This window comes from Ursus arctos, unplaced genomic scaffold, assembly GCF_023065955.2.
Source record: "Ursus arctos isolate Adak ecotype North America unplaced genomic scaffold, UrsArc2.0 scaffold_11, whole genome shotgun sequence".
Taxonomy (NCBI): domain Eukaryota; kingdom Metazoa; phylum Chordata; class Mammalia; order Carnivora; family Ursidae; genus Ursus; species Ursus arctos.
The window spans coordinates 36,834,659-36,856,304 of NW_026622775.1; the positions used below are offsets into that span (position 1 = coordinate 36,834,659).

The 21,646-nt window shown below is 42.4% G+C and overlaps 1 protein-coding gene across 2 annotated transcripts in view; it reads left to right on the top strand.

Moving 5' to 3' along the window:
* The window catches only part of ARHGAP10 (Rho GTPase activating protein 10), a 308,230-nt gene that overhangs the window by 267,533 nt on the left and 19,051 nt on the right, over nucleotides 1-21,646 (top strand). For both annotated transcript variants that reach the window (XM_026499449.4, XM_057310112.1), the window contains one exon: nucleotides 13,548-13,707. In XM_026499449.4, the coding sequence (XP_026355234.1) occupies nucleotides 13,548-13,707 (160 nt within the window). The remainder of the gene's footprint in view (nucleotides 1-13,547; nucleotides 13,708-21,646) is intronic.

The window sequence follows — 21,646 nt, forward strand, 5'->3', positions numbered from 1 at the left end:
GTGTATGGTATAAGAAAGTGGTCCAGTTTCTTTCTCTTGCATGTTGCTATCCAATTTTTCCAGTACAATTTGTTGAAAAGACTATCTTTTGCACTTTGGATATTCTTTCCTGCTTTGTCAAAGATTAGTTGGACATATAATCGTGGGTTTATTTCTGGGCTTTCTATATTATTCCATTGATATGTGTGCATATTTCTGTGCCAGGGCCATACTTTTTGATTATTATAGCTTTGTCATATAACTTGAAGTCTGGAATTGTGATGCCTCCAGCTTTGCTTTTCTTTTTCGAGATTCCTTTGTCTATTCTGGGTCTGCTTTTTTTTTTCAAGATTCCTTTGTCTATTCTGGGTCTTTTGTGGTTCCATACAAATTTTAGGATTGTTTGTTCTAGTTCTGTGAAAAATGCTGTTGGTATTTTGATAGGGATTGCATTGAATCTGTGGATTGGTTTGGATAAGTATAGACATTTTTTTTTTTAAATGATTTTTTATTATATTATGTTAGTCACCATACAGTACATCCCTGGTTTCCGATGTAAGGCTCGATGATTCGTTAGTTGTGTATAACACCCAGTGCACCATGCAATACGTGCCCTCCTTACTACCCATCACCTGTCTATCCCATTCCCCCACCTCCCTCCCCTCTGAGGCCCTCAGTTTGTTTCTCCTAGTCCATAGTCTCTCATGTTTCATTCCCCCTTCTGATTACCCCCCCTTTCTTTATCCCTTTCTTCCCCTACCGATCCTCCTAGTTCTTATGTTCCATAGATGAGAGAAATCATATGATAGTTGTCTTTCTCTGCTTGACTTATTTCACTTAGCATTATCTCCTCCAGTGCCGTCCATGTTGTAGCAAATGTTGAGAACTCGTTCCTTCTGATAGCTGAGTAATATTCCATTGTATATATGGACCACAACTTCTTAATCCAGTCATCTGTTGAAGGGCATCACGGCTCCTTCCACAATTTAGCTATTGTGGACATTGCTGCTATGAACATTGGGGTGCATATGGCCCTTCTCTTCACTACGTCTGTATCTTTGGGGTAAACACCCAGTAGTGCAATGGCTGGATCATAGGGTAGCTCAATTTTTAACTTTTTAAGGGACCTCCACACTGTTTTCCAGAGTGGCTGTACCAACTTGCATTCCCACCAACAATGTAGGAGGGATCCCCTTTCTCCACATCCTCTCCAACAATTGTTGTCTCTTGCCTTGTCTATTTTTGCCATTCTAACTGGCGTAAGGTGGTATCTCAGTGTGGTTTTGATTTGAATTTCCTTGATGGCTAATGATTTTGAACATTTTTTCATGTGTCTGTTAGCCATTTGTATGTCTTCATTGGAAAAGTGTCTGTTCATATCTTCTGCCCATTTTTTGATTTATTTGTTTCTCATGTATTGAGTTTGAGAAGTTCTTTGTAGATCTTGGATACCAGTCCTTTATCTGTAGTGTCATTTGCAAATATATTCTCCCATTCCGTGGGCTGCCTCTTAGTTTTTCTGACTGTTTCCTTGGCTGTGCAGAAACTTTTAATCTTGATGAAGTCCCATAAATTCATTTTATCTTTTGTTTCTCTTGCCTTTGGGGATGTGTCATGAAAAAGGTTGCTTTGGCCGATGTCGTAGAGGTTGCTGCCTATGTTCTCCTCTAGAATTTTGATGGATTCCTGTCTCACATCGAGGTCTTTCATCCATTTGGAGTTTATTTTTGTGTATGGTGTGAGATAGTGGTCAAGTTTCATTCTCTTGCATGTAGCTGTCCAATTTTCCCAGCACCATTTATTGAAGAGACTGTCTTTTTCCCACCGGATGTTTTTTCCTGCTTTATCAAATATTAGTTGCCCAAAGAGCCGAGGGTCCATTTCTGGACTCTCTATTCTGTTCCATTGGTCTATGTGTCTGTTTTTGTGCCAGTACCATGCTGTCTTTGTGATCACAGCTTTGTAGTACAGCTCGAAATCCGGCATTGTGATGCCCCCAGCTTTGTTTTTCCTTTTCAACAGTTCCTTGGAGATTCGGGGCCTTTTCTGTTTCCATACAAATTTAAGGACTTTGAAAAGTGTCGCTGGTATTTTGATCGGGATGGCATTGAAAGTGTAGATTGCTCTGGGTAGCATGGACATTTTAACTATGTTAATTCTTCCGATCCATGAGCATGGAATATCTTTCCATCTTTTTATGTCTTCCTCAATGTCTTTCAAGAGTGATTTATAGTTTCTAGAATATAGGTCCTTTACGTCTCTGGTTAAGTTAATTCCAAGGTAACGTGTGGTTTTTGGTGCTATTGTAAATGGGATGGATTCCCTAATTTCTCTTTCTTCGGTCTCGTTATTCTTGTATAGAAATGCAACTGATTTCTGAGCATTGATTTTGTATCCCGCCACGTTACTGAATTGCTCTGTAACTTCTAATAGTTTGGGAGTGGCTTCTTTTGGGTTTTCCATATAGAGTATCATGTCATCTGCGAAGAGAGACATTTTGACTTCTTCTTTGCCAATTTGAATACCTTTGATCCCTTTTTGTCGTCTGATTGCTGTTGCAAGGACTTCTAGTACTATGTTGAATAATAGTGGCGAGAGTGGGCATCCTTGTCGAGTTCCTGATCTTAAGGGAAAGGCTTCCAGCTTTTCCCCATTGAGAATAATATTTGCAGTAGGCTTTTCGTAGATGGCTTTTATGAGATTGAAAAATGTACCTTCTATTCCTACACTCTGAAGGGTTTTAATCAGGAAAGGATGCTGTATTTTGTCAAATGCTTTTTCGGCATCGATTGAGAGGATCATATGGTTCCTGAGTCTTTTCTTGTTGATATGATGTATCACGCTGATTGATTTGCGAATATTGAACCACGCTTGCATCCCAGGTATGAATCCCACTTGATCGTGATGGATAATCCTTTTAATGTACTGTTGGATTCTATTAGCAAGTATCTTGTTGAGGATTTTGGCGTCCATATTCATTAGGGAAATCGGTCTGTAATTCTCCTTTTTGAGGGGGTCTTTGCCTGGTTTGGGGATCAAGGTAATATTGGCCTCATAGAATGAGTTTGGTAGCTTTCCTTCTGTTTCTATTTTTTGAAATAGCTTTAGGAGAATAGGTATTATTTCTTCTTTGAATGTTTGGTAGAATTCCCCAGGAAAACTGTCCGGGCCTGGAGTTTTGTTATTTGGAAGGTTGTTTATCACTGACTCAATTTCTTCATAATTAATTGGCCTGTTTAAGGAATCAATTTCTTCCGGTTTCAATCTTGGTAGTTTATAGGTTTCCAGGAAGGATTCCATCTCTTCCAGATTGCTTAGTTTATTGGCATATAGCTGTTGATTAAAATTTCGAATAATCCTTCCAATTTCAATGGTGCTCGTCGTGACCTCTCCTTTTTCATTCATAATTTTAATAATCTGGGTCCTTTCTCTTTTCTTTTGGATAAGTGTTGCCAGTGGTCTGTCAATTTTATTGATTCTCTCCAAGAACCAGCTTCTAGTCCTGTTGATCTGCTCTACTGTACTTCTGGTTTCTGCTTGATTGATTTCAGCTCTAATTTTGGTCAACTGCTTCCTCGTGCGTGGATTAGGCCTGTCCCTCTGTTGCTGTTCCAGCTTCTTGAGGTGAGAATATAAAAACTGCATTTTAGATTTTTCTATTCTTTTGAGTGAGGCTTGGATGGCTATGTATTTCCCCCTTAGGACTGCCTTTGCAGTATCCCATAGGTTTTGGACTGTTGTATTTTCATTCTCATTGGTCTCCATAAATTGTTTAATTTGATTTTTGATTTCCTGGTTTATCGAGTCATTCCTGAGCAGGATGGTTCTTAGTCTCCAAGTGTTTGAGTTTCTTCCAAATTTTTCCTTGTGGTTGAGTTCCAATTTCAGAGCGTTGCGGTCTGAGAATATGCAGGGGATAATTTCAATATTTTGGTATCAGTTGAGACCTGTTTTGTGTCCCAGAACATGGTCTATTCTTGAGAATGTTCCATGGGCATTAGAATAGAATGAGTATTCTTTGGTTCTGGGGTGTAGTGTTCTATATATATCTAAGAGGTCCAACTCGTCGAGTATGGCATTCAAAGCCTTTGATTCTTTGCTTAGTTTTTGCCAGGGTGTTCTGTCTATTTCTGATAGTGGAGTGTTGAGGTCCCCTACTATTAATGTATTTTTATTTATATGTCTCTTTATTCTGGTTAAGAGTTGGCTTGTGTATCTTGCTGCTCCCCTGTTGGGGGCATATATATTTATAATTTTCATATCCACTTGTTGAATACTTCCTTTAAGAATAATATAGTGCCCTTCTGCATCTCTAACTATAGTCTGTAGTTTAAAATCCAATTTATCTGATATGAGAATTGCTAGCCCAGCTTTCTTTTGAGGTCCATTTGCGTGAAAGATGGTACTCCATCCCCTTACTCTCAGTCTGAATGCATCTTTGGGTTCGAAATGAGTCTCTTGTAGACAGCAAATGGATGGGTCATTTCTTTTTATCCAATCTGCAACCCTGTGGCGTTTATGGGAGAATTTAAGCCATTCACATTAAGACTGAGTACTGAGAGATATGATTTTGATGATGCCATGTTGCCAGTAAAGTCTTTGTTTGTATTGGCTGTGACTTTCTGTTCTGTATCACTGTTGGGGCCTTTTTACTTTTATAGAGCCCCCGTAATATCTCCTGTAGGGCTGGTTTGTGGTTATGAAATTGGTTAGTGACTGGCGATTCTGAAATGTCTTTATTTCTCCATCAATTCTGAATGACAGCCTTGCTGGATAAAGGATCCTTGGCTGCATGTTTTTCTCTGAAAGAGCTTTAAATATGCTCCCCGAACCCTTTCTCTCATTCGGGTCTGTGTAGACAGGTCTGACGTAATTCTGATGCCTTTGTCTTGGTACATGAGAAATTTCTTTGCCCTGGCCACTTTCAATATTGTATCCTTGGATCTAATATTTGCGAAATGCACTATGACGTTACGTGGCGTAGGTTTGTCGTGGTTGAGCTTGGGAGGGGTCCTCTCTGCCTCTTGGACACGAATGTTTGTTTCCCTCGCTAGATTAGGGAAGTTTTCAGCTACAATTTGTTCAAATATCTCTTCTAGACCTCTGTTTTTCTCCACCTCCTCGGGGATGCCGATGATTCTGACATTGGATCGTTTCATTGAGTCAGTAATCTCCCGTAACCTACATTCGTGGGCGTGGATTTTTTTAAGACCATCTTCTATTTTCATTTTTTCCTCTATTAACCCATCCTCCAATTCACTAACCCGTTCCTCTGCTTCTGTGACCCTGGCCACCAGAGCCTCTAGTTTTGCCTGCGTTTGGCTCATAGAATTTTTAATTTCTGTCAGATTCGCTCTCATTTCTGTCCTTAGGGATTCTATATTCTTAGTAACCTTTTCGTTAATAGTTTTTTCAATTCTACTCATCATTTTGACCATTGTTACTCTGAATTTCATTTCTGATACTTTGGTTACATCCATATCCATTATTTCTGTGGCAGAGGCCACGGACTCACTGTCTTTTCTTTGCTGGGCGGGGGGGGCTTCTCCTTCTTGTCATTCTGATGAGGAGAGGTTGAGGGGTTGTCCAGAGCCCGAATTATTGACTGGGTCCCAGGCTGTGCCCCTTGTTTTATAGGGATCTTAGGGATGTGGGCTTCTTCTTTAAAGATTTTATTTATTTATTTATGTGGCAGCCAACCAGCGAGAGAGGGAACAGAAGCAGGGGAGTGGGAGAGGAAGAAGCAGGCTCCCAGCGGAGGAGAGGGACTCCTTTCTGGAACGCCGGGATCATGCCCTAAGCCGAAGACAGGCGCTCAATGACTGCGCCACCCAGGCGCCCGGGTTGTGGGCTTCTTGATTTTTCAGCCTGCCTTCTGTGTTCTGGGGGAGGGGCCTGCCGCGCTGATACTCAGGCAGCCCTGTTTGGGTAGAGTCTCTGCGTCCCCTGCGAGGGGGGATGGGGATGGGCACTCTCTGAGCCGGTACTTCCAGGCTTTTGTTCTCTGGCAGCTTTCCCTGGCGGTTTGCTGTGCCTCTTCTGAGAGTCATAGCAGAAGCGGTGGAATTTCAGCCTCTGTCACAGAACAGAGGGATTGCGGCCCGTTCTCCACTGATGTTCTGGCCACTTTAACTCTGTTACTGTTGGTGCTGCTCAACCCTGCAGCGTCCCGGGATGTGCGCCCCACACCCAGCGTCCCAGCCCTCACTTCCAGGGCCGGCGCGTCTCTGTCCTTTGTGTTTCTAACGCCGCCAGCCGCCCCGTGCACGCTCCGGGAGCTCCCGGTCTCAGTCTGGATCCAGTGAGCACACCGGGATTCCGGTGATCCGCGAGATGCCTGGTGGCGCGCGCACCCGGCTCACGGTCTCAGTCTGCTGTTTTGTGGGTTCGACCGCGAGCCCCGCCCGCTCTCCCGTGCAGGTGGCTGCCGCTTCCCGGTGCCCGAACGCAGCGGCTCCCTCCCCCTTCCGTTTATCTTCTGATATCTGTGCACGGTTTCACGGCTCCCCACTTCGTACCTCAATACTCAGCGCTGGAGATGTTCATTTGTAGAGATCCAGATGCGTCTTCCTGTGTCTCAGGCTGGTTCCGTGGTTGTTTAGGCTGGTCTGGTACCTATCCAGCTCGACTCGGGGGACCGGCTGAAAACGGTGAACTCCTCCGCCATCTTAACTCCTCTCTAAGTATAGACATTTTAACATGATCTTCCAATCCATGAGCATGAAATGTCTTTCCATTGTGCAGTATTTCCTCTATTCCCCTGTTTGGCACTCTGAGTTCTTTGGATTGAAGTCTCTGAAGTTCCTTTAATTTTGAGGAATTAGTTGTTGTTTCTTTAAGTATCCCTTCTTCTCAATTTATTTCTTCTTTTGGGACCTTGATGTTGGCAATTTCACTTTCATTCTATATTACAAAGCTCTAAATATCTGAATTTTTATATTTGTTGAGTTTGCTATCTTAGTTTTGTGTTCTAGAAATTGTATAATTCTGTCATAAAGAAGGATTTTGTGTGTGTTCTCATGGTTTTGATGACTTGGAACCTCATTCTCCTTCTCTTTTCTACTCCCTCTCTGGCTCTTGCCTCAACCTAAGTGTTTGGTTCAGAACCAGGTCTTATTATTCCTGCTCATAAATCACATCCTGGAGGTGGGAGGGGTAGGCAGTCAAATCTAGTTTCCCAGGCAAGTGGAGAACTCAGTCATAGATTTTGGGCTTCTATTTAGTGTGGAGAGCCTCTCCCAGCCCCCAGTTCCATATGGAGAGCCTGGTTCTAGCCCCCTGCCTCATGCCTGGTGGATTACAGGCGTGTTGTACTTGGGACACCACAGGATTTAAATGTCTGTCTGGTTCTGTTGGTTTCCATGGGTCCTGGAGCCAGTAGTCCTTTGGTTTATTTTCCCTCTGGCCTCTGACACTGTGTTCCCTGTTTCACAGATAGGTTTAACAAAATCTGGAGTGCAGTTATATCTTTTTATTTATTTTTAAAATATTATCATTTTGTTGTTGGTGGTGGTGGCAGCATACGTGGGAGGGTAGGGTGGGTTTCCACTTAAAATTTCCTTGCCCTCTAGAGTGGAAATTTCCTGACCAGTGTTTATTGTAGAAGTGTTACCGTGGTGTTGTCAGTGTAGTTACTTTGTTCTCAGTAAATGCTTCTTTGCGCCTAGTGATGAACTGTTTGATATTTAGAAGTGCCTAGGATTTTCCCGGCCTGACAGGAGGCATATGTGTGTCGGTGGAACTGCAGGAGTGGTCTGCAGTTGCCTTCCAGTGAACCCAGATGCACAACTGTCAGGCTCACTAGAATGAAGTTCATTTAGTATACTGGACCTTTTCTTCTTCCCTCCCTCCTTCCCTCCCTCCCTCCTTTCCTTCCTTCCTATTTTATTTATTTATTTGAGAGGGAGAGAGAGAGAGAGAGAGAGAGAGAGAGAGAGAGAGAGAGAACATGAGCTGGGGGCAGGGGAGCAGAGGGAAAGAGAAGCAGACTACCTGCTGAGCAGGGAGCCTGACGTGGGACTCGATCCCAGGACCCTGGGATCATGACCTGAGCCGAAGGCAGCCGCTTAACCAACTGAGTCACTCAGGCGCCCCTGGATCTTTTCTTTCTATGCTTTTTTCTTTCCTTTTTTCTGTCCCCCTTTCCTTTTCTTCCTTCCTTCCGCTAATATATAAACCAGGATGTTTAAGAAAGAAAAATATAGAATATTCTTGTTGCTGTGGAGATAATTCATTTCTGAGGAATAACCTAAAACTTCTGTGGTTCCTTGATGGATGCACACATTTTAGGCTAACATGGAAAACAGCAGGTAAGAGATTCAAAGGGAACTATCTCTGACTTCTTAACAGTGAGGAAGTATATTTGAGAGGAAGACAAGAAGGAAATGAATGAAATGGAAGGGAACCCTCAAAGCCTTGTTCCCTCCAACAGTGCAGAAGCACTTCTACTTACATGAAATGATCAGAGATGAGTAGGGAGAATTGTTTGTCATCATCAGAACAAGAAAGGTCAACTACTAGCATGAAAGTCTATCCATCTATTAAAATTGAAGAGATGACGGTCCTCTGCATTGTTAGATATGGTAGAACTATCAAGTTCTTGTTTCCTCTTCTTGCTCTGATTTTCTGCCAGTCTTTGAAGTTTAAGTCTATCGTGAAAATAAAACACTGTTCATGTCCTCAGGGTCATAAAAAAAAATCAGACTAAATAGTGAAATGTGGTAGCCATCATGAAAGGCATGTCCTCTTGCATGATTTTTGCCCAGTTGTTATGAAACACCACCATCACCACTACCAATAATCTTGTTTTAGGGAGAAGCCGGCTCCTTGCTTCTGGGGCTTCTCCAAGGTTCTCTTACATTTCCACATCATTTCCTTTGTGTCCTCCGTCCAGTGCCGTGACTTCAGTTCTACCGAATGACACTCAACTCAAAACAGCTGTCCCTGAGCTCTTTCCTGAAGAGCTCAGGGGTTGTAGAACCAGCTCTCGTCTGGGTATTTTCACCTGAATTTTTTTTTTTTTAAATGATTTTTTATTATATTATGTTAGTCACCATACAGTACATCCCCGGTTTCCGATGTAAGGCTCGATGATTCATTAGTTGTGTATAACACCCAGTGCACCATGCAATACGTGCCCTCCTTACTACCCATCACCGGTCTATCCCATTCCCCCACCCCCCTCCCCTCTGAAGTCCTCAGTTTGTTTCTCATAGTCCATAGTCTCTCATGTTTCATTCCCCCTTCTGATTACCCCCCCTTTCTTTATCCCTTTCTTCCCCTACCGATCATCCTAGTTCTTATGTTCCATAGATGAGAGAAATCATATGATAGTTGTCTTTCTCTGCTTGACTTATTTCACTTAGCATTATCTCCTCCAGTGCTGTCCATGTTGTAGCAAATGTTGAGAACTCGTTCTTTCTGATAGCTGAGTAATATTCCATTGTATATATGGACCACAACTTCTTAATCCAGTCATCTGTTGAAGGGCATCTCGGCTCCTTCCACGATTTAGCTATTGTGGACATTGCTGCTATGAACATTGGTCACCTGAATTTTTTATTGACACCTGTAGCCGAAGCTATCTACAACTGGTCTTATCTCCCACACCCAATTTGTTCTTTGCTTTTTATTCCCTATTTCAATCAATAATTCTACCATTCACCTCCTTGCCTAAGCCTAAGGGTTATCTTAGGTTCCTCTCTCACCCTTCACCTTTATTCACAGAGTTCTAGTGACTGTACTACTGAATATATCTTGAATCCATTCTCTCTTCACCCCTGCAATAACTTCCCAATGCCTATGGAACAAAGTCAGGTACCTTAACGTTTTATATATCACCCCACTTCATCCTCTTACTTTCTACCTTTTCCCTTATTCTCCAGCCAAATCGAACTCTCCATGGCTCTGGAAACTGCCACATTTTCTCTCTTGTTTCTATGCTTTCAGCCATGATATTTGCTTTATCAGGGGTTCTTTCCTTGCAAGTCTGGCAGTAATTTCTTCCTTTTCCTGTTGCCTGACTCCCACGTCTTTCTCCCTCCACCACTGGCAGGTTTGGAAACTTCTTTCTCTGGATCGCAAAGCTGCTTGATCCAATCGTAGTATGGCTGACACTAGCTTCTGCTGTGTTTGTCTTTAGCTTACTGTCCTCGGCACTCTAATGTGACCACCTTCGGGCTAGGGACTGATTCTTCACCTTTATAACTGAGCAGCCGTGAAGTGCCTCGTACGTAAGTAGAGGCTCAGTAAAGGCTTGCTTATTGAGTAAAGAGGGGGAAAGATATTTGTTTTGAAAGGGGAGAGGATGATAATCTAAAGCTGTGTGCATATTTCCTAACAATACTTTGAGGCTTATAGATTTTTTTTTCTCCTCCTTAGTTCCTAGAGGCGCTGGCTTTCCATACTCATAATATTTCATGTGGCAGTGAGTCCACAGTATTTCCTGAAGATTCCTGGTTTGCCTGGCCCTCCATTATGTTCTCTAAGGATTACCGAGACTGAGGCCTGGTCTCAACCCTCAAAAAATGCGTAATGGAAATGGGGAATTAAAACCAGGTCATGAAACCATTAGATGATAGCGAATGCAAACTTGCTTGCTGCTCGTTGTGAGAAAGGAGGGAAGAGGCAGAACAGGCAGCTGGCAAGTGCTTTGTGGAGAAGGTGGGAATTAAGCTGGGTGCTGTGAAGAAATCATTTTCTCTTCTAGGTGGTGGTAGTTCTATTTCTAGTGAGTTTCTTCTCTGGGAGTCTGTTCATAATGAAAGTCCTGCAGCACCATTTCTGCTCACTTACCGGCACAGCCGTGTTACTCACAGGTGATTTGTCTGTCTGTAGGTGCCTGTTAGAGGGTAGCACCTATGGGAAGAGGCTGTGTGACACTCAAAAGGAAGGTGAGAAACGATGAGAGTATCTGACTTTAATTCTCAAGTACAAACCAGTTTCATAGGCTTTAAAATCTTTAGTCCAGAAATCATTTGGACATAGAGGTTTTTTGGGAAAAGTTTTATTACGTTCATACTAGTTAAAAAGTCCTAGTTTGATTCGGGCGAACTAAAGTCTCAGAAATGGTTGTAAGTATTTAATGTTTATGTGCCTGAGAAGTTCTGTGCCCGTTTCCTCGAATTCAGTGATTCTCAAGTAGATAAGCTCATTCTGGAACCGTGAAGGAGAAAGGAAATCTGTGTGCACAGAAAGTAGGGTGAGGTATCTCTTCACTTGATCAGTTTGTGTAAACATGTTCCCTTCTACCAATATTCTTTTCACTCGAGGGTTCCGATTGCTACTGTTTGGCAGGATGGGAGAGAGAAATTCTCGTAATAGAATGTGATTTAATATGTTGAATGACCGTTTGTGCTGTGTCAGTCTGCTGGGGAAAAGGATTTGAGGCTTTGTGGATGACCTAGTCTATCTGCTTGTAAAAACATTTCAGGCATCTTTTGGAAGTAACATTAGACCCTTGCTTTCCACTTCCCCAAAGTTGCTTCTCATTGAAAGGCTTCTCCTTGTAGGAATGAGTCAGGGAATAACTAGTCCCAGACTCTCATTTGCTGTTTTTGCTGTGTCATGCCCTGCCCTAGAGACAGGGCATGAGGCCCAGAGAGCAGAGGGCCGGGATCCAGCCTCCCAAAGCCAGGAAGCTGCCTGCGTCTGACTCACTGTTGAGCTGATCCTTTTCTGCTTCAGAGCTGATCGTATTTTGCTACTTCTAGCCAAGCCCCGATTTGGCAGCTTTCGTAAAGGTACGTGTTCAGGAGTTCCGGGGAAGCTGGAGCTCCAGCCCCTTGTTCTTGGGCATATTCACAGAATAGAACTGGATGGATTTGAACTATCCAGACACAGGAGGATAAATAGCCTTAGTTTCAAAGTGGACTGTAGCCCAGAATGAAAATCAATCAAAAGGAAATCATAGCAACATATCATTGGGTTACGGTTTATTTGCCTGAATGCTGGCCCATGTATTTGGGGCTGACTTACTCCACATAGCTAAACACTTTCGTGGTGAAGGGCTGTGGAAAGAGTGACTTCACTGAGAGAGGAATCATACAGTATCAGACTGCACCTTTGCAAATGGGCACTGAGCAAGGCTTTACAGGGACACTGAGATCAGGTCTCAGAGGTTGCGTTCATCTCTTGTTCCAACTTATCTCTCACCTTCCCCTACGACAACACATTTAAGGAAAGAAAAAGCTCAGAAAACTCTCCTTTACCAGAATCTTCTGCCCACGATCATCCTGGTAGTTCCTCTTTTTTCCAGCCATCACCACCATCTGTAACTCCTACTTTCCTGAATTCAACTTTTCTAGATCTCCATTTCTAAGATTCTCTCTCTTAGCCTGAGTTGTAAGCTGGGTCAGAGTTAAATAAGAGTTATCTCGTACAATCAATTCTCAAGGTTAGCATCTTGGGATCTAGCTTAAATCAGAGCCCAGAATTTCTCTTGTGCTTCATTATTAGCAGAATTGAAATCCATCTGAGATGGTTTTCTGAGAGCAAGTTCCTTGCTATTCCTGGTGTTCATACATACTCTCTTTCTAGGACCTGGGATGAGGGGACTAAGGAAAAATGAAGGTTTAATCAGTATCTTCTTCTGTGGCAGTTTCTTGATCTATTGTGACCCATCATCTGTAAAATCAAGGCCAAATCAGTGCCTCTGGATAGAAGTGCCTGAGCAGTTCATATTTTAATGGGGACTGTGAATGTGGCCGAAGGGTCCCAGCTCTGGTGGGTGCTGTTCCAGGACATTATGATAGGTGGGAGTACCAGGAAGATAAGGAGACCAGTTGAGGAAAACAGCTGCTCTCGTGAGCTCTCTTTTCTGTTTTTTCATCCCAGCCCATAATATGTACAAATGACACTAAACGTATCCCATAAAATGGCCCTCTGCGAATGAATAAATCATGTAACCCATTTAAAAAGTGCTTCTTAGTTTTGGTTTAAAGTCCTCCCTGCAGTCACTGCAGGGGCCTGATTCTTCTATAACATCCTCCCTGATGTTCCCAGGGAAATGGAAGTTTCTCTATGCCTGGGATTTTAATAAATTGGACTATTAAGTTGTAATCCAAGACACCAGCTCAGAAGACAAGATCCCTTTAGACTTGTTGAATTTATTACACACTAAGTGGTGACTGGCAATGTCTTAAAGAAGCATCAGGTGACTAGAAAGGGAGAGGTTGGCCACATTGGGGCTGGGGTACTGCTCTGAATTGTTCTTGGAGTTATCACTGCTTTATAACTGGGCTCCTTAGAGATTAGGAAGTCATCGTGGCCTCCATTAAGGTCTCATCTTCCATTGGATCTGATTTTGATTATTGTGTTTACTTGTGGAGAAAACACTCCTCGCCATGTATTATCTGTGATTTAGTTTAAGCATCTTTGGTTCAAAACAAAAACAAAAGCTTTAAAGAGAGGACACCCAAATAATCTCAGGGTGAATTATAAGTGTAATTTTGGATTTAATTTGATTTGAGTAATCAAATGATGCCATATAATTATTAGTGAAGTTGTGTGTGTTTTTTTTTCCTTTTGAGTATGCGTTTGGAAGTTCATGCTATTTTTTTCCTCCCTAGGTGACAGTGCTAACCTTCCTAAGGAGGACACCCCTACCAGTAATCTAGATTCACTTTCCTCTCCATCCCCCACGACTGCAGCCGTCCACGGGCCTCCCGGACCAGACAAAAACCACCTGCTCGCAGATGGGGGCAGCTTTGGGGACTGGGCATCTCCTGTGTAAGTAGCTGTGCTTTTGTTTGGTGCTGCGGAAAGGAGGGCCATGTCCTTCATTTTGAAGTCCACATGGCAAGTGGGTACTAAAGTGTTAGGTCTAAGGACCTCTGTTCTCTAATCAGTGGGACTGCTTAAGGGAGGATGGTCCATAAGAAAGGCCTTCCTTGAAAGCATCTCCGTGTTCCTAGTGTGGAAATGTGGATGGGTGCTATTTCAAATCTGTTTTGAGTTTAATTTGTGGCAGTTTTGGTTGCATGAAGGAAATTTGTTACGGTCCTACTCCGATACTCAGGATGTTTTCTCAGTGGTAATGCAAACTTCTAGATGGAGAAGAATGCATGCACTGTGATCCACAGACTCAAAACTCTCTGTAGAATGGTATTTTAGTTGTTTGAATTTTCAAGAGCTTTATGCTAGTGTTCTCTCTCTTCTCCATAACACTCTGCATACTTGACAATTGATGGATGAAATATCTGATTTTATCTTCTCAGTTTGGTTTAGTGACAGGCATGTGCCGCTCAGCTCAGGTATATCAGGACAAATAATACTAACACAAACAATATGGACCTGGTCTGACTACATGGTTTGTCTTTCTGCGCTGACCAAGCTGTGGAGTAAATGCAGATTGGCGGTGGTTTGGGACATCAAAAGAGCATCAAATTTCAAACAAATGCTCAGAGAGCAAGAAATAAAAGAACCCTACTAATAATTACATGCCATTACTTGATTAGTCAATCAAATTACATCCAAAAATACATTTATAATTCAGCCTGAGAGTATTTGGGTGTCTTGTCTTCAAAGTTAAAAATTTTTTTTAAAAAAATCTAACTTGCCTAAAGTAAGTCATAGATAATGATGTCATCTGACCCTAGCTGGGCATTCTTGGGACTTTAAATGGAATTGGAAAGTGTCCTTCACATTACTTGGCTTTTTATAGTTACTGCTGGATTCACATGAAATCATTATGAACTTAATTAAGTATTAAAAGAGACTAGGAGAATTTTGGTATGCTAAAATTTGGGGGTGACCTAAAGACTGAAAATCTAACTGAAACTTCAGGTGAAACTCAAAATATGGAAACATTCACCAGATGAGATCTTTTCCCCACGATTGTAATATATGTATATTTATATGCCAGAGACTGTGTATTGTGGACTTAAATTGCATATTACTCAAACATGTTTGTCATTTTTATTACTCTTTTTCCAGATTAAAAATTTTCTTTTCACTTTAGTACTCCAAGCACCAGTGACAGTAATTACATAGGAACCTAGACTCTAATCCTGGGCACTCTGGGGGTAGAATTTGCATGGGTGCGTGTGGGCACGTGTGTGTACAAATGTTTAAGCAAAAACCAGATTTCTAATTACTTCTAATTAGTTCTTTCAGTAAACGTGTATCATAGTGGAGAGCAGTTTAGTTAATCCTACCTCTTCCAGAGTGGTTCTGTAGGAAAGTGACATTATGAGCCATGATATGGCCAATGCTCAATTCGTAGCACGTTCATGCCTGAAACAGGAAGGGCTTGATATTTTTGGTCGTAAATCAAACGAGGAGTGAATTCCCCAGCTTCCTATTCATACAAATTTTAAAATGTCATGGAAAGCACTCCAACACTGAGAGGCCAAAAAGGGAGAGGAGAAAATAAGTAGTTGAAGCAAGTCTGGAAAGGAGATTTGTCTTATAATGTAGACTTTCTCCTACTTCAGGAATTTGTGGGTTTTTTTGCCTGTGCAATGAATAAAATGCATGTGTATTTCTCTTAATTATGTAGAGTGTTTCTTGTGTATCTTTTGAAGGGTTTACTTGTAAGCATATTTCAGTCCGTTTATCATGAAGTGAGGAGTGTGTCTCAAGCTTGAGCACTCGCCAAGATCACGGGGAGGGCTTGCGAAGCCTGCACTGCTGGGCCCCACCCTGGAGTGACCTGAGGCTCGAGGGGTGGCCTCCAAGTGTGCATTTCTAACAGAATGCCAGGTGATACAGACACCTGCCCCTGTCATGCCCCTGGTTCCAGGCATGTGTGGATTGTAAATCGCTTCTCTGAGGAGTGTAGTTAGGATAAGTGATATCTCTTCTTGCCTTTTTTTTCTTTTTTTAAACTCTTCTGGGATGGTGTGTTTGCTGTCTTGAAGTCCCCCTGGGTGGCTCCCCCATACTTTGATTCATTCTGCCTGAACTATTTCCCCCTTTCTTTGCTCAAGGCAATCTGACCTATCTTTAGGGTCTAATTTAGTTTCCACTTCCAGGGAGCTTGGTCTAGTGCTGTAGTCTACAGGAAGATTCTCAATATCTTTCTGTCTATACCCAATGCTGGACATGGGTAAAATATTGCCTACTAGTATCAGTTAATATTTACCTTTTAGTGTTAGTTGATATTTAAGCGGTGTATGTGTATGTGTATCTGTATATTCATATCTAAGTCTCTATCTGCCTGTCTGCCTACCTGTGTATTTTAGTCCACTCAGGCTGTGATAACAAAAATACTTTGAGTGGCATATAAATGACAGAAATTTATTTCCCACAGTTCTGGAGGTTAGATTTCCAAGATTAGGGTGTCCTCATGCCGGGTTCTGGTGAGAGCCTGCTTCTGATTTGGAGAGTGCTGGCTTTGTGACTCTTAGAAGGACACCTAATTCCATTCGTGAGGATTCTACTCTCATGACATCATTGAATCCTAATTACTTTCCAAAGACCCTACTTCCTAATAGCATCACATGGGAGGAGGTAGGGTTTCAACCTATAAATTTTGGAGGGACACAAACATTCTGTCCATACCACTGTCTTTCCCTCACTCCAAGATAGATTATAAAATTATTGATGATAGAAATTGGGTTTTATCACTCTTTGAACTTTTCAGTGATCATGACGTAGTTCTTAAAATGGGAAATAAAATATTATGTATTTATAAAAATGCTTTCCTCTTGGAAATCTCATTTCTTTCTATAGATCATTGAATGTCTGTTAAGCAACTGTGCTTTGTTTCTGGTCCATCTTCCTTCTTCCTTATAAAGATTAACGAGTCTTCCTCCAGGAATGTCACAGAATTAATCTCACCATATTCTCTTTATAGCATTTTTCTTTGTTTCCTTAGCATTTGTAAATGTGGTTTTTATTGTGTGGTGTTCTTGTTTCTTTTCTTTCTTTTTTTTTAAATCCATGATCTCTGCACATAGGCTGTACAGTATTGAATATAGTAGGCTCTGTGTAAATACTGATTAAAATTCCTTTTAATGAAACAAAAATTGCTGTGGGGTCATTAAAACTCTACCTAGGGCTTTAAAAAAGGAGGCAGTGCCTGGGCTGCCTGGTTTTAATCCAGTGTAGTGATTCTTCATTCCAAAACTTACACTTGCCTTATCTCATGTCCTGAATCATGGACAAATGTATGTGGATCACATAGGACCCCAGTAGCTCTGCCGTACAGAAATGTCATGACCCTAGCCACTGGAAAGCAAATTTGCAGAAGAAAACCTCCAGCAGCCGAGATTCAGATGGAGGCAGTGTGTAAATACAGCTGTAGCCTCTGACAGGTAGAAAACAATACGGCAGAATTGGACTTCTTGGGTTTCTGCTGATGTTTATGACTTGTGGGTATTATTCATTGCAGTCAATCAATCCGGAGCTATTACTTACCTGTACACTCAGTAAGGTGACGGGTGACTTCATTGCCAGTGAAGAATTGCTAGCTCAGTCTCCTTGGAGGACATTACATCATAGGTCAAGGTATTTCAGATGTTCCGAAGTCATTTTTTTTTTCCAATAAAGTAGTTTTCTCTAAACAGATTTTCTTCAATTGTAAATGATGGAGCACGTTCTTGACAAGTAATCCTTTTAGGTTCCCTGCCACAAAAGAAAATCTCTTTTAAGAAATACCCGCCATTGCTATCTGCTTCCCCTATAGATTTCAAATGAAAAGGGCCACCCCCTTTCCTGCCAGCACATCCCCCCCTCCAAGATGGCAGCACCGTGGAATATCTCTGTGTAGCTGGGAATGTTGGTATCCCAAGGTACGACTCACCCTGTGCTCTGGTGGGCCAGGACAGTAGACCCTTTTGTCCCATCTAATGAGAAGCTTGGCTTAGTTTGTCCTGAATACTCAGCAAGTCCTGACCCATCTTTCCCAGTTGCTGCCCAGAGCTGCCCAATCTTTTGTTCAAGAGATTCATGCCTACCCGGATGGGATGCTAGCTGCTTGCCATAATTAGACAGCAGACTCCCACTCTCATTTACAGCCTTGTGTGGCATGCCACCCGTAGTCGCCGTGTGCGCTCACTGGGAACCATTTGTGTGCTTGTCAATGAAATAACTTGCTTCCTTTAAATTGTGCAAACAATTTGAGGTTGCCCATAGACAACTATTTGGCATTTTAAATTACTTGACTGTTGGTTCCATGATTGCTTTTTAGGAAAAGTTGATGAACACATTTTGCTGGGAGCCCTTTAAGTTTGATTTGTGACTTAGTATACCACAACAAGCCATGAGTGATTTGTCTGAAGTTCAGAAAATGAATCCTCTTAAACAGTTTTTAACAAATTTCTGTGAAATTTGGCACACACCTAGAAATTAGAAGATAGCAGTCGTAGGGAAGCTTTGTCTTCACCGCCTCCCTTCATCTCATTTCCTTTCTGCGTCTTTTCCACCCCATCAGGGAGGCTTCCTCTTGATTTTACTGCTCCCAACACTTCTTGGCCAGGGGCAGCCAGTTCACCCTAGAAATTGGCATGTTATATTTTCCCCCCTCTCTTGTTATGATTATTATTTAAAGAGAAAATAGGGAATTTATCTCTTAAAAGTTCTCTGCCCCCCCATCTGCTTTTCTTTTTTCTTTTTTGCTTCCTTTATTTCTTTTTTTCTTCTTTTCTTTTTTCTTTTCTTTTTTTTTTTTTCTTTTCTTTTCCTTTCTTTTCTTTTCTTTCTTTTGCTAACTTGACTCAAATGAACACATAATGCTTTTGTAGCAAGGGGAGGAAAGCTACATAAATTTAACAAGAGATCAGGAGAACAGTGAGTTTTCAGCATGTTTAGTGGCTAGTGGGGAGATTGTATCCTAATAAGTGTAGCACTTTTGTCTGCTTACCTGTAGGCTGGCTTTGGTTACAGACTACGGTGGGTTACATGGATTGAGGTCTCTAGTGGAGCTAGTACCTTCATATGGAAGGATGTCTTTTCTGGTGTCGGCTACTGTGAAAAGTGTGTTGGAAGCCAGTCCCAGCCCCCAGCCCCCAGCCCCCATACCTAAGTGCTCAGCAAAGTGCCCAGGTGGCTTCAGAAAGACTGAAGTCTAAGATAGCTCAAGTGGAGGAAGAAAAAGGCCAGTGAGCAAGCGGGGCATGTACCTTGGCTATGAGCCCAAAGCAGCCTTTTAAATTATGCTCAGAGGATGGATCCTTTCTGGACTTTTTGGGGGGCATTGGGGACTTATGGGCAGTAGAAGCTATTGCTTCATCAGTGGCTGGTGGCTAGTCTGGGAAGAAACCTTGATTAGATGCTTATCTTCTTACATTTCTCAGGAGAGCAATGGGGCATGAATTATCGGGGCCACCAGACTTTGTTTTAGCCACTTTATAACATATTTCATCTTAGTCCCTACATGAACCCAGTGGGGTAGATATAGCTTCATTTTTAAAGATCGGGAAACCAAAGCACACAGAGGGTAGGAAATTGCCCCAAGCCTCAAGACTCATAAGGGACAGAGGTGGAGTTTGTTCCTGATCTGTCTGCCCAGTGATCATGGTGTCCTTGGACTTAACTGTATTGCAAGGATTGAAATTTTCAAGGTGCATATGAGAGCATTGTTTGAAGTGCAGGTTTCCCTCAAATCTGAAACCCAGTGAGATCACAGTGGCTGCCCGCCCCTCACTGCCCTTGTTTTGAAGAGGGAGCGCTGCACTTACATTAGGTCCTATGGCTTTGGTTTATAATTATCTGTGGGTGATAAACACTTGAATCTGGTTGCTGCATATTCATCATTCAACACCTTTAGCTGAGATTTTGGGGAGGAGGGCTTCCCTTCCCAACAACAGAGCTGAGAGGCTTAGAAATTTGAAAATTTGCTGTAGAGCAGCATTCATAATTTTTTTTATGAGTAATGTGATATCTGGTCATCTCTCTTTAGCTTCAGTAGAGGGCTTGAAGCTAATCACAGGGCCCGCATACTTGGCCATTGACCATAAATGTCTACTCACATTGTTTTGGGTACAGTTTTTGTCCTGCCAATTTCCTTGAATTTTCTGTCCAATTCTGTATGGAAATTATACTGTACTGGCTGCTTACCGTCCTCACAGCCTTCCATACACTTCCCGTGTGTCTTCCTAGGGCATTTTTGGTATTCGTATTGTGTACTTGATTCGCACATGGCCTGATTCACATCTTCCTTTGTGCTGTAACTACAGGTTCTAAAATTCAAAGGTTTTATTTTCAGTTCAGAACGTTGATTGTTCACGTAACTTTAAAGCCCCGTAATGAAAAGTTGACTTTCTAAAATTAAGACACACGTCAGAATTTTGTCGTCGCTTTTCTCCCACTTAACTCAAAGAACCAATTATGTCTTCTCGTTATTATTATGTTGCATTGGTTTTTGTTGTTACAATTTATCATTTGCTGTGCATGGATTGGTTGGTGGTATCTTAATATCAAAATGAAGGCAAGGACCTCCTGCGTTCTTTGTAACGTGGAAGATCATTTACACCGGTAAAGCACTGATTGCAGAGTCAGATAGGCTTGGCTTTATACCCACCTTCTGCTTCTTAAAACCTTGGAGGCCTTATATAAATTATTTAAACAAACCAGGGCTTAGTAAGATTGTCTGCAAAAGGGGAATCACAACATCTGCCCCTCTGGATTGTAATGTTTCAAGGTATCACATCTAATAAAACCCAGTCACTGCTCCCCTAGGAGCTCCAGGTGGCCACCTCTCTGAATTGCTTCCCTCTGAGAACCTAATTTAATATTCGTTAAGTTGACCTGACTTCCTGGTTCATCAGTTCCGTAATCTCCTTACTGTATAGCTCCGGAAATAACCTCTCTGGTCCTGGGGAATCCTTAGAGGCTGGTCCAGGAGGATTCAGCTTGGCACTCCTCTCCTCGCCTCTCTGTGTAGGAACCTCCTTTGTAGAACCCTCTGAGAATAGGGCCTTTGGATATTGCACGACCAAGGCATGCGGTACCCACTGGGACCAGGCCACTCTGAGCAATATGCATAGCTCACCTGTTAGAACAGGTGACTCATAAAGCCAGCTTGGTAAGTAACTGAGGATTTTTCTCAGCAGAGTAATGCTGTATCTCTTTTGAGCTGCGCTTGGTAGGCCCTGTGTTATATGTTCAGGCCTCACACCGGGTGGCAGCTGTTTTCCACATAAGAATTGAGCTGGTAGAAACATTCTGTCAGTTATCCTGCAAGACTTCAATGCTGAGACCTCTAATGCCCCATCATTTTCTGAAATGAAGCTTCAGTTCCTTTTCTGTTCAGCTAGCAAGCTCAAGTTCAGCCCTCTTACCTGATTCCAATGATCATCTGGAAGGAAGAAAATGGGATTCAGGGAACACTCTTTGAGTGAAAGACGGGTCAGAGATGTAATTCTAAGACAATTCTTTTATAGCAAAACCCAAGAAAAGGATCACCTGTGGAGTGAACTTCGTAATCTGTAGGATGACTAGGTGGTGGCGTCCTTTCTCCTTAAGGAGGGAACCCCCCAGGAGCCTCAGTGTCTCACGGCGGGAGGCGAGGACTGTGTATTCATGGTTGCTGGGTCCAACATGAAAGGCTTTGTCTGAGCTGTGGGGCTCTTTCTCCTCTCCTGGCTCACACCCCTCTTGCAAAAGGCTTTTTTCGCAAGGGCGATCGCGTTATTGCTTTCATGTGCTGGCCTGATATATTGTTGTCTCCCCCATGCATGGGAGGTGCTCAGGAGCCGCTGGTGAGCCCTTCCACTCATGAGCA